General features: G+C 50.8%; 1 protein-coding gene across 1 annotated transcript; it reads right to left on the reverse strand.

Annotated features, from left to right (window-relative positions):
• Positions 1-162: 162 nt before the first annotated feature.
• Positions 163-13145, reverse strand: Themis2 (thymocyte selection associated family member 2). Its single transcript, XM_059255106.1, has 6 exons — positions 13052-13145; positions 9278-9418; positions 6298-6708; positions 2756-3843; positions 1216-1369; positions 163-740 (listed from the first exon to the last, which is right to left on the reverse strand). Exons 1-6 carry the CDS (start codon positions 13143-13145, stop codon positions 631-633), a joined length of 1998 nt encoding a protein of 665 aa, XP_059111089.1. The 3' UTR covers positions 163-630.
• Positions 13146-13429: the final 284 nt, after the last annotated feature.

Consider the following 13429-nt stretch of genomic DNA (forward strand, 5'->3'; position numbering starts at 1 on the left):
TTAAATGGCTTCTCTGGACACTAAAGCTCTAAGGCTGAGAGCATCACATGCAAACTTTTGGGACCAGGCAGAGGTAGGAACCCTCTAGAACCCAAAGGAGGTAGTGTAATTGGACATTTCCTGTCCTGTCCCGACTGTTCAGTCCCAAATAAACACACAGGCTTACACGAATTATAAATGCTCAGCCAATAGCTCAGGCTTATTACTAACTAGCGCTTACATTTTAAGTTAACCCATCTTCTTTATTTAGATTTTGCCATGTAGAGACACCTTTATTAGCATGGCGCGTTCATCTCCTCCCTTGGCACCTGCCTGGCAACTCCTGACTCCGCCCTTTTCCTTCCCATCATCCTTAGTTTGGTCACCCACCCATGCTTCCTGCCTGGCTACTGGCCAATCAGCGTTTTATTAACCAATGAGAGCAATACATACTCACAGTACAGAGAAGGATTATTCTACAGCAAGGTAGGAATAGTGTCTGTCCCATTTTCAGTTCCATGCCCATCTGAGTCTGAGTCCCTGGAGACTTTGCTCTAGGTCTCTCTAGAGTTAGCTGGTATCCCAACTCCCCATGCAGCAGCAGCTGGGAACTGTGGCCTCCCCAGCACCTAGATGATTTTCTGGAAGGGCTCAAATTTCTTCATAGTCGTGGTCATCCATATCTGAGTCAGGCAGGGGATATGACTCAATGATAGAATATTTGCCGAGCGTGCTTGAGGATTTGGGTTTCATGCCCTCCACTGAAGAAGGAGGAGGAGGAGGAGGAGGAGGAGGAGGAGGAGGAGGAGGAGGAGGAGGAGGAGGAGGAAGAAGAAGAAGTAGAAGAAGAAGAAGAAGAAGAAGAAGAAGAAGAAGAAGAAGAAGAAGAAGAGGAGAAAGTCTGGGTTATTCAGAATCTTGTCTTTAGGCAAGTTCCTCCCTCTCTTCAGTTTCCTCCCATGAACAGGGAAGGCGTGGCTAACTATGGCCCAGAAGCCACAATCCATTTTCCTTGACCACTGCAGCCATTTTTTCTGTCCTGATTGTCATAGGAGGACATTGTATCTGGGACTGGTCTCATTTCATTGCTAGGGTGTGGGGTCTAGGAAAGAGAAAGACCTCTCCACCTGACCCACTCCATACAAGCTTAGATCTCTTTCAAACTAGGACCACATAGGGTCCCCGGGGCAGAGCTAGCAGAGGTGGGAGAGGGACTTGATGGGCCAAAGGACTCACCTGAATTCTGGGTTTGGGTTTTGGATTTAAGGTCTTTCTTGTGGACAGGAATCTTGCTGTACAGATTTGATTTGTCCTTGGGGAGGTCTTCCAAGGTCGTCTTCGCCTTGAGTTCAGGCTGTGGGTAGGATTCCTGTTGTTCTATAACTTGAGACTGAGCAGAAAAACAAAACAAAAAATCCAAAAGACCAGAAATCAGAAAAGGTACAAGGATCAGCTGTCAAGCCCGTGGGACAGTTTCCCTGACAGTGCCACTTGCTGTCTGCTTTTCTGGGTCAGGCTTCTCAGGGACAGGAGTCTCTCATGAGACTGAAACTCCTCAGGACTCATCTTTTTAACTTTTACTGCCACATGGCTACACGATAATAAATTAAGGCCTCCTGAGGTCTCAAAACACTATGCTTGTTGAGTTCACAAAGCATACTTTGTATAAGTCACTCAGGCACATAGGCAGTGCAGTCAGGGCTGAGTTCAAACCCAGCCCTCCCATCCTCCTAGCTGTATGAGTTCCGGTGACTTGCCTCTGTTATCTTCTCTGTAAAGAGAATGTTGGTGCCTATGTGTGTGTGTGTGTGTGTGTGTGTGTGTGTGTGTGTGTGTGTCTGGAGTTGGGAATACAAAGTGGTGGTGGGAGGTAGCCCAGAAATGCCAGACTGAAGTCAATTCATGAAGGATGCCATGTGGAAACCCTGGAGGTTTCAACACTGTGTCTAGCAGGCAATCAGAGAGATTTGGGATCTAGGCTAGTTTTAACTGCCAATCTGCTACAACCTAGAATTACCTGGGCAGAGAGTCTAGATGAGGAATTATCTAGATTAGGTTGGTCTGTGGGTATGTCTATGGGGGATTGTCTTAACTGCCAACCAGTGTTGGACAACCATTCCCTATGCTGGACTCTGACCTGTGTAGAAGGAAAGAAAGTCGGCAAGAAGGCCAGCAGGCACAGGCATGCATGCATCAGATGCTTTCTGCTCTTGACTGGACATGGCATGGCCAGCTGTCTCAAGCCCATCTCTGTGACTTCCCTGCAGTGACAGGCTGGAACCTGGAATTGTGAACTAAAATAAACCTCCTCTAAGTCGCTTGTGGTTTGGGGCATTTTATCACCGCCACAGAAAACAAACTGGACAGGAGGCCATCCTAAGAGCCACTGGAAGAACAGATGATGCTCCACTTGGGAGTGGCAGCCGGGTGACAGGAAAAGCACCAGGAACTTAGAGTCAGAATGTCCACACTCAAGTCCAGGCCTTCCATTTAGTAATTCCGACTTCGGGGGCATGCCAGAGTCTCAATCCTCATTTTCTCAATCATAAAATACTGATAATTGTACCAACCTCAGGATCATGAGGCCTGAGTGGGAACAACTGGTACAAAGAACAGAACCTAATGAGCTGCAAGTCCAACCCAATTGGAAGAGAGAATCACAGCAGGCAAAAAGCAAGGAAAGGGCCCAGCCACAGGTGACCCCTCCCTACCCGTGGGATGCCGCGCATACCTTCACACCGCCCTCCCTGCCTGTGAGGTCCCATCCCATGCATACCTTCACACTGTCCTCTTTGCAGCTCTGTATGATCTGCTTCTGCACACTGACACCCTTGCTCTTTGGGGGCCTGGGCGGGGGCGCTTGGCTCTCCGAGGCCGGCAGCTTCCGGAGACTGTAGTAGAAGGCTTCTGACAGTTCCTCCACCGCAGTGACAGAGAGTGGCCCGGCCACCTGACCTGACTGCCCCTCCACCTCTGCTACAGTCAGGTCCATCCACCGGGGAGGGATTTCAAAGCACATTTCTGGTTGGGAGTCCAGGCCTACCACCAAAAAGGGTTCTGTGAGCTTCTCCTCCAGGCGCAGGCCCGGGAAGGAGACCAGAGGGTCAGTGGGGTGCCGGGCATCCTTGGCCACCACCTTGACCTCACAGGGCAGGGAGAACTGGGCACTGAGATCTGTCAGGCTATAGCGCCGGCCATCAGTCACCTCCTCCACAAAGCTACCAGAGAGGTAGAGGGGTAGCAGAATCTGTTCTTTGCTCTCCACTTCCTCCTCTTCCTCCTCCAACTCTTCCTCTTCATCCCCGGCCTGCTCACTCAGACGCTGACATATCAAGACATCTATGTCCTGGCCCTGGGTCCCGCAGACCTGGCCTTGCCTCAGCACCTCCAGCCGATCACCCACAGCCAGGAAAGAAAATCCAGGATTCTCCTCTTCGTTCCCATCACAGTCTTTTGTGGCCACCACCCGGAGGGGGCGGCCTGGCTGGAGAGCACCCAAAAGGTCATAGGCCGTGGGGAACTCCCTTGGCCTCCGCCTCAGCTTGCCCTGGTAGGCCCCAGACAGAAAAAAGTATCTGGGAACTCTTCGGCTCTTGCTTGAGGCCACAACCCGCCAGGGTGGCGAGGCTGGCCCGTAGATGCAGAGCCTTTGGCCTTTGCGAAGGGAGGCCACCCATGGGCTGAGGAAGATGGGTGGGCCCTCAGGAACCTCCAGGATCTCCGTGGACATTGGGAAGGGGCCTCCCTGGGCCAGGACCTCACTCAGCAGCAGCGGTTTGATGAAGTGGATGTGCTGGGAGGAGGCGGTGACGTCTTCTACCTCCACCTCCAGGGTGGATGGGATCTTGACTATGGTGCGGCGCACTGTGGGGAGAGGGGCAGTTCAGGGGTACAGTGTAACACCCAGTGGTACCCCCCACCCCAGCTCCGATTCCTGTTTCATCTTTTCTTTCTCACAATCATTTTCCTACTATACAAGGTTTTTTTAGTCCAATCTCTTTTCAACTTCTTTTTAATTTCTTTCTTTTTTTTTTTTTTTCTGGAACTCACTCTGTAGCCCAGGCTGGCCTCGAACTCACGGAGATCCGCCTGGCTCTGCCTCCCGAGTGCTGGGATTAAAGGCGTGCGCCACCACTGCCTGGCTCTTTTTAATTTCTTAATTTTAATTTTTTTTTAAAAAGATTTATTTATTACATATACAGCATATATGACTGAAGGCCAGATCTCATTACAGATGGTTGTGAGCCACCATGTGGTTGCTGGGAATTGAACTCAGGTCCTGAGTTCAATTTTAATTTTTTAATTTAAAATTTCATACTTTTTTTTTTTTTTTTTTACTTTTAACTGTGTGTAGGTGTGTGCATGTGAGTGCAGGTGACCATGGAGGCCAGAGGATATGGATCCTGCAGGGGCTGGAGTTACAGGAGGTTGGGAACTGCCTGACAGGGTAACTCCAGTTCCAGGTGGATCTGATGCACTTTTCTGACCTCCACAGGCACCAGGCATGCAAATGCTGCACAGACATGCATGCAGCCGAAACTCTCATACACATAAATAATTTTTAAAAAACCCTCCTTATTAAAATAAAAACAAAGCACATGAGCCAGGTGTGGCGCTACACCATTACAGTCCCAGAGTTGGGAGATGGAAACAGGATGGTCAGGGGTTCAAGACTAGCCAGGCTGCATGAGATGCTGTCTCAAAAGCAAATGCCAACTAAGGAGGTCATAACATTGCACAAGGGTAACACAAGGGGTGTGCTGTGCTTGGAGGGTCAGGGAAGTCAGTGTGTGATGCTTAAACAGAAACTGTGAGGATGAAAAGGGTGACCAGTCAGGGCTGCTGTGACTCCTACAGAGACAACGCACAAGCAAATGTCCTGTGGAGGGAAACAGGACACCTGGACTCCCCAAGTTTGCCTTTTCAAGAGGGAGCTCAGAGGGCATTTCCATCTCCTTTTCTTCTCCATACACAAAATCAAATCTACTTTACCATGCTATGGGTATGCATCTCTAAAAAAGGATAACTACATTTTTTAAAGATTTATTTACATGTGTATGCGTGTTCTATGTACATGTATGACTTTGTGCCAAAGAGGGCATCAGATCCCACTATAGATGGTTGTGAACCACCATGTGGTTGCTGGGAATTGAACTCAGGACCTCAAGAAGAGCAGCCAGTGCTCTTAACCACTGAGCCAACTCTCCAGCCCAGGGATAACTAATTTGAAAAGCTTGGGTTTTTTTTTGACCAGGTGTGGTCACATTCATATACTCAAGCACTTGATTTGAGAGGTAGAGGCAGGAGGATTAGGAGTTAGAGACTAGCCTGGGCTACATGAGAGTGTCTCAAAAAAAATGCGTTTAAAAAATTTCATTGTTTCATGTATTTTTGGCAGTGCCGGAGATGAAGTGCTAGGAAACACCCCACTAGTGACCAGACCCAAACGCCTCTGTGTGTGTGTATGCTTGCTTAGTTTTGTTTTCCAAGACAGGATTTCTCTGGGTAGCCCTGGCTGTCCTGAAATTTGTTCTGTAGGCTGGCCTCGAACTCGGAGATCCTTCTGCCTCTGTCTCCTGAGTGCTGGGATTAAAGGCGTGTGCCACCACTGCCTGGCCCCTTTCCCCTTGATTGATTTTACTATTTTAAAAAACTTTTTGTTTTTTATTCATTTATTTGTGTGTCTGTATGTCTGTCTGTCCAGCTGTATACGCATGTGTTCATGCCATGGTATGAATGTGGAGGTCCAAGGACAATGTGTAGAAGTCAGTTCTCTCCTTCCACATGTGAGCCCCAGGGATGGAACTCGCGCTTGGTGGTGGCAGCACCTTTACTTCCTGTCTGAGCCGTCTAACTCTCCCACTCCTGCTTTAAAACCACATGTATATATAATTTTATTATTGGTGTGTGTGTGTGTGTGTGTGTGTGTGTGTGTGTGTGTGTGTGTACAAACGCCAAAGTGAACATGGAGGTCAGAGGACAATTTTCACAGCAAATGCTTTTATGCACTGAGCTACCTTGCTGTCCCCTCTTTTAATTAATAAATTGTTTTGTTTTTCAGTTTTGAGACAGCATCTGTGTAGCCCTGGCTAATGTGGAACCTAACCTTGGCCAACTCTGTAAAGCATGTGGGACTTTGGATGTGTTTATCCTATCTTCCTATCTCTTTTTATATCACATTTCCCATCGCATTGACATCTGTATCCTGTTATGTGGCCGACACTGGGTAAGCAAGCTGGAGCCCCCAGACCATGCACAGAGTCGGTATCTTTGAACTGTGCAGCTCCCAGCCACTCCACTCCTGCCCTGGTAACTCACTGTGCATCACGGCTTGGAGCATATACTGGGGCTTCAGGATCATGGTGCGCCAGGGTAGGCTGGGGCAGGTGAGCATAAGGCCCGTCATGGCTGGGTCCTGCAGGATTTGGAGCAGGGTTTGTGGGGGACCAGGCTTGCATCTCCAGAAGGGTCCATTCTGGGAAAGGGGCAGATGGAGGATGACCTCCTGGGTCTTTGAGACCTGGACACAGCGTGCATAGCGGGTCCCATGATGCATCTCCACAGCCTCAAGCCTGAGAGGCTGGTCCACAGGCACCACCCTGGCCTCTGTGACAATTCTTTGAGTTGACTTGAAGTAAACGTGCCGCTGTGTGGCGTTCTGAGGCATGGCAGAGATGAGCTCATCCAGGGTTCTGTAGCTTTGCAGGCTGGTGAGTGTGCTGAAGAGGCCTGTGGGAGTCAGCAGAGGGAGGAAGAAGGGGGAAGGGCAGGCCTTTGCTGGGGCAGGCTCTGCAGACCACAGCCAGAGTCCCTGCTAGGGCCTGCATCTGGACATCTAGACCAAAGGTCTATGGTGGAGGCTGGGTGACAGTGCATGAACAGATAGTGAAGAACAGGAACGGTGACACAGGGATGTCGCCAGAGACACAGAGTAAGGGCACATTCGCACATTCACACACACACACACACACACACACACACACACACACACACACACACCCCTCCCATGCTTTCCCACTTTGCTGACCTCTGTCTCCAACTTGGCCAACCCATCACGTTTTCCTCCAGACACCTCCCCTACAGCTCCAAGCCCACACATCCAAAGTCTGCCTCCCTATCCTGAGGCAGCACCATTGTCTCTTTCTCCTAAATTAGAGCCCCAGGAGCTCCTGGCCCAGGTGCCCTCTGACACCCACCCCTCAGCTGGTCTGCCAGGACCACCCCACTGCTCTCCTACCACATCTGCAGTCCCTAGACGTTCCACCACCAGGCTGGTCCATCACCCAACTTCTGGAAACAGTGGTTTTCTGTCCCAAACCCACAACCCAAATCTAATCAAGGAAATATCACAAAGCCTAGACTTCAGGACATCTTACAGAAATATTGGTCCAGAACTAGATATAGTACAGTGATAGATAGAGTGCTCACTTAGCATGTGAGAGGCCCTGAGCTAGACCTCCAGTGCGAAAGAAATGTATTAATCTGGATTCTTAAAAAATGTCCATATGAGCCGGGCGGTGGTGGCGCACGCCTTTAATCCCAGCACTCCGGAGGCAGAGCCAGGCGGATCTCTGTGAGTTCAAGGCCAGCCTGGTCTACAGAGCGAGATCCAGGAAAGGCGCAAAGCTACACAGAGAAACCCTGTCTCGAAAAACCAAAAAAAAAAAAAAAAAAAAAAAAATGTCCATATGGCCTAGTGTGGTGGCGCACGCCTTAAATCCCAGCACTCGGGAGGCAGAGGCAGCCAGATCTCTTTGGACTTCAAGGCCAGCCTGAAATCCGTGAGACCCTGTTTCAAAAACAAGCAAGCCAGCCAAGCAAGCAGAAAAAGTAACCCCCAAGGGGTTCATTACTACAGAACAGGAGGTGTGTTGTCTGTGCTGGGGGCAGCCTGGGTGGAAAACATGATGCACTGGCCCTATGAGGCCCTGGACTTGGTGTTAGATTTGAAGAAGTAGCGCGTGTATATAGAGAGGAGGAGAGGCTGGCACAGAGCAGGTGCATCCTGAACACACAGACACGTACATACACTCACACGTTTGTATGTACATGCTACAGCATTGTAGCATTGTGTGGAGGTCGGATGTATGTTTGCGTGTGCACGTTGTGTGGAGGTCGGATGTATGTATGCGTGTGCACATTGTGTGGAGGTCGGATGTATGTATGCGTGTGCACATTGTGTGGAGGTTGGATGTATGTATGTGTGTGCACATTGTGTGGAGGTTGGATGTATGTATGCGTGTGCACGCCACAGCACATGTGTGGAGGTCGGATGTATGTATGCGTGTGCACGTTGTATGGAGGTCGGATGTATGCATGCGTGTGCACGTTGTATGGAGGTCGGATGTATGTATGCGTGTGCACGCCACAGCACATGTGTGGAGGTCGAATGAGGATACTGGTAGGAGTCACTCTCTCCTTCTACCACGCAGGTTCCAGGAATTGAACTCGAATCCTCAGGCTTGGCAGCAAGCATCTGCTGCTGATCTTCTCCCAGGCATGAGACCTACTTCTGCTCTTCCTGCTCCTACCGCCTAAATTCGGGGATTACAGGCATGCGCCACTACCCACAGCTGGTTTATGCGGTGCTGGGATAGGACGCAGGACTTTGTGTACACAGGGAAGCATCTTGCCAACTGAGCCTCGTCTTCAGATCCTGACCCTTTTTGAGACGGTGTCTCATGCATCCTAGACCGACTAGATATGGAGCTAAGGTTGGCCTTGAATTCCTGATCTCTAGCCTCTACCTCCCTGTGCTAGAATCCAGGCATGTGCCACCACAGCTCTTTCCCTTGGGATTTTTTAGGCACGGAATGGGCACATGCCACACTCCCTTATCTGGGGACCACCTCTTGCTCCTGGGTCTGAAGACCCTGGAGGACAGGCCACCCCACCCTGAGCTGGTACCTGCTTCATGGACCCTGCCCGTCTCTCACTGCCTCCAGAAGGGCCTAGTTCATCCTGAGTCCACACACCCAGCTCCCCATAGGGACTGGCACACACGGGCATCAGTAGATGTTTGATGAATGAATGTGTGAGCAAACAGAGACCAAAACCTCAAGTCCTGGAGGCAGATGTGATTAGAAGAGGTCAGGGGCATGCCAGGCTCAGGGCAGTCTCAAGAATGCACTCTAAGTGTGTCCTTGGCCTTTCGGCTACATCACAGTAGATATGTCATCTTTATATGCAAAGCCAGAGGGAGGGAGTGATGCGGGGTGTGGCAGCCCCACCCACGAGTGGCTGAAGATATGCCTGCGGGATGCCAGGGCAGGTGGGGAGGCAGAGGTGCACACCTTACCTGAAAAGGTGGGGTTGAGCTCCAAGGTCTGACCCGTCTCTGGGTTTTCACAGACCACCTTCTCGAGGTGAACATGGGTGACCTTGATCAGGTCCCCTGTGGAGAGGCAACACTCATTCCCAAAAAGCTCATAGATGGAACCTGTGGAAATACAGACTCAGTTTCTGTTTTTTGGCAAAGGCCGGGCCCTGGGGGCCTGTGCCCTGTTCCTTACAAACTCTGCTGCCTTGAGTGTCTTTCTTTCAGAATGCTGAGGACTGAACCCGGGATTCCAAGCGTACACATAAGTACTCTGTCCCAAGCCTCAGCCTTCTTCCTCAGACCATGGGAGGCAGCCCTGGTGGGGCCCATTCTTGCCTTTCTCCCAGTTTGTGCCTCCTGGAGTGACTGTACCAGTCCATTTTCTACATCACTGCAGCCTCTGAGGGTGTGTTCCACCCATGAAGCAGTAAATAGCCCAGTGAACCCCAACTCCCCTTTACAGGCTTGGAATACGTAGGCTCCATGTAGATACAGAGGGTCAGCTGGGTACCTAGTTCTTCTACTACTCTGCTTTCTACTTCAGATGAGGAGGTTTGTACGCTTGCTTGCTTTATTTATTTATTTATCTATCTATCTATTTATTTATTTGTCTGTCTATCTATCTATCTATCTATCTATCTATCTATCTATCTATCTATCTATCTATTATTGAAACAGGCTCTCCTGTAGTTCAGTTTGGCCTGGAACTCTCTATATCGAGGATGACCTTGAACTTCTGATCCTCCTGCTTCTATCTCCCGAGTGCTAGAATGACAGACAGGAGGTGTGCCTCCATGCCAAGTTCTCTGCAGTACTGGGAATCAAATCCAGGGTCTCACGCATGATAGGTGAGCACACTACCAATTGACCCACATCCCCAGCCGGATGAGTTGCTTTTAACTTTCTGTTGTTGTTTAATCATGTTTATCTTGAGTACATTCCACAGTATGGGTGTAGAAGTCAGGACAACTCTTGGGAGCCAGTTCTCTCTGTGTGAGACCCACAGATTGAATTTAGGTTGGCAGGGTTGGCAGCGACCACCCCCACCACCCTGTCCACCAGCCAGCTCACCAGCCCCGTGAGCTCCTCCTCTTAGAGGAAATAGAGGAGGTTGAGGTTCTCAGCCCCACCTCCAAGTTCTGCAGCCCACTTGCCCTGACACAAAGTACTAAAAGCCATGGATAACATCGGAAGACACACAGTAAAGATCTCACGGTGCAGCGTGCGCGGGGTGCGCGGGGTCCCCATCCAGCGGGCAGAGGATGGGAAACTGCAGGCGGCAGTGCCTTGAGGCCACCTGAGAACCCCTCCCCCAGGACAGCCCTAGTCGGGCTGCGCACATGGCCATGAGAAACTGGTGTAAACCTCACTCTAAGCCCTCCGAAAAGTGCACACAGTTGCTACAACATCAGGGTGTGGACCTTCCGGCAGAGGAGATTATATATTCCTGGGCCTGGGTTAGCCACAGAGTTATATATACCTGGCCCGCATTGCTAACTGCTGCTGATGCTCCACTGCCCTGAAGATGCATGACTGCCCTTTGGGGAACAGGGGCCCACAATTTCCCTTTCTAAATAATTAGTGACAGCAGTTTCTCTTTCCTATAAATGACAGCTCAGAGAAGTGCTGTCAGCACCTCCAAATGACCAGTAAAAAGGAAGACCAGGAACTCAGGGTCATCCTTGGCTAAATAGGGAGTTCTAGGCCAGCCTGGGCTACATGAAACCCTGTCTCAAAAATAGCAAAAAGGGGTCAGCAAGGTAGAGATTCTTTCATCCCCCAAGTCCCACACGGTGGAAGAAAATTGATTCCCAAATGTTGTCCTGTGACCTCCACATGCACACTGTGGTACACGCATACTCCCCCGACAAAATAAATAAATGTAAACAAATGTTCATTAGGCCAGCTGTGGTGAAACACATCTGTAACCACACCTTCAGGAAACTTAGGCAGGAGGAAGAAGTCTGCGTTACGCAGGAAGAACTTGTCTTAAACAAAAAAAAAGGATGAAGGATGCTAGCTCAGTACTAGAGTGCTGGTCTAGGATTTACGAAGCCCCGGGGTTCCATCTCCAGCATGGCAGGAATGTGGAGGTGGGAGGGGGAGAGGGTAGTGGGAGGCTGAACTGGGGGTGTCAAGTCCAGGGTATTTACCTCCCAAACTGGAATTCCTGACCACATGGCCAGCTGCTCCACCACCCTCTGCCCAACCCTGCCCCATGCTCATCTACCTTCCATGTAACCTCTGTGCACACCCACACCCCAACTTCTGCCACTTCCCACCACCCCAGGTCAGACCAAATGAGGAAATTCAAGTATTGTGACAGAGGTGAGCAAGGGATGCTGGGAGGACGTTCTGGGCTGAAGACAGACAGACAACCTCAGACAACTGCTTCAGGGAGCCATCAGACACCCCCTGGGAAGTGGAGACCCTCCTCAGTCTAGTGTCCACCTGGCCATCGGGACACTTTGCCGGCAGCTGCCATGGCAGAGCCAGGCTCCCACCACAGACAGGCTCGTTCTCTGAGGAAGGAGCCTGCGTCCCAGCATCTCCCTCCACTCTCTCCTCTGCCTCCCTCTTTTCAGTGGGGGCTGTGGTTCCTCCCTCCACAGAGCAGCCAAGTGGGTCTCTCATCCACTACATCCCCTTCTCCTCCTCCCCCTACCCAAGTGGTCAGTCCCCGGACACTTGCTGTTTTGAGCCGTAACTGGTGACTGTGTCCCTGAGATGCCCATCTCTTCTCTGCTGTGAACCAGAAAAGCTGTGGGCAAGAAGCAGGTGTGCAAGGCAAAGAGCGGGAAGGCTTCCTGGAGGAAGGACCATTCAAGCTGAGAAATGAAGAAATGATCTGACCATCTAGCAAGAGGGCCAGGGAGACAGAAGGCAAGAAGCATAGAGCCCAGTCGGAGGGATGATCTGGTGCTTAAATGATGAACTGGGTGGCACACGCCTTTAATCCCAGCACTCAGGAGGCAGAGCCAGGCGGATCTCTGTGAGTTCGAGGCCAGCCTGGTCTACAGAGCAAGATCCAGGAAAAGCACAAAGCTACACAGAGAAACCCTGTCTCAAAAAGCCAAATAATAATAATAATAATAACAACAACAACAACAACAATAATGAACTGGGGTGTATCTCAGTGGTTGGAGCTCAGGGCCCTGGGTTGGATCCCTCCAGAAAGGGAGAGCTGAGAAAAGGGGGGAAGGAAGGAGGAGAGAGACAGAAAAAGGAGCAACAGCAAGCCAGGCATGGGAATTTCAGGCAGAGGCAAAAGGATCACTGCAAGTCTGAGACCAGCCTGGGCTACAAAACAAGATCCCCTCTCACGTAAGGAAAAAAAAAAGAAAAAGGCAACAATAACTGTAGCAAGCACCCTAATGCCCGCCTAACACATAGGACCAGAAGTCTCCGTTTACTTATTTATCCACTTACTGTTATAATCGTTCTTGTTACTTGAGACAGGATTTCCTAGGTTGTTCAGGTTGTCCTTGCCCTCGCTGCCACCCGGTGCTACCTCACCGACTTCTCATCACCCACGAGACGAAAGCCGAGGTGCGGGGAGGTGGGTTTGGTGCGGAACTCACAAAGCTCGGCAAGAGGCAGCGTCCGAACTCAAACCCCAACGCCCTCAGGGTCTCACTCTGTACTAGACTGACTAGCCTCGAACTTGTGCCAATCCTCCTGCCTCGGCACCTCAGTGTTGGGATTACAGGCATGATCCACCATGCCTGGCTGCTTCCCCCAGGGCCCGCTTACCCTCGAAGTAGACTCCGGAGCAGACCCGCAGCACGCGCGGAAGGGAGGCGGGATCCAGGAGGCTCGCGAAGTCCTGCAGCGGCACGGGGTCCATGGTCCTGGGCGAGCGCTCAGACGAGTCTGCAGCTGGCAGTGGAGAGCCCGGGGCCACGCCCACCGAGAGGCCACGCCCCGTGACCACGCCCCTCGAGCCTTGTTGGTAGAAGCCCAGTTGGTTCGCTAACACTCCCCAACTCTTGGGTGAGGACTTTATCCCCTTGACCTGTCTCCTCATCTCTAAAATTGAATCCTTTCTTAGTTAAAGTTTCTACTGTTGTGATAAAACGCCATGACCAAGTGCAACTTGGGAGGAAAGGTTTCATTTCACCTACAGCTCTG

Source organism: Peromyscus eremicus, chromosome 2 (assembly GCF_949786415.1).
Source record: "Peromyscus eremicus chromosome 2, PerEre_H2_v1, whole genome shotgun sequence".
Taxonomy (NCBI): Eukaryota; Metazoa; Chordata; class Mammalia; order Rodentia; family Cricetidae; genus Peromyscus; species Peromyscus eremicus.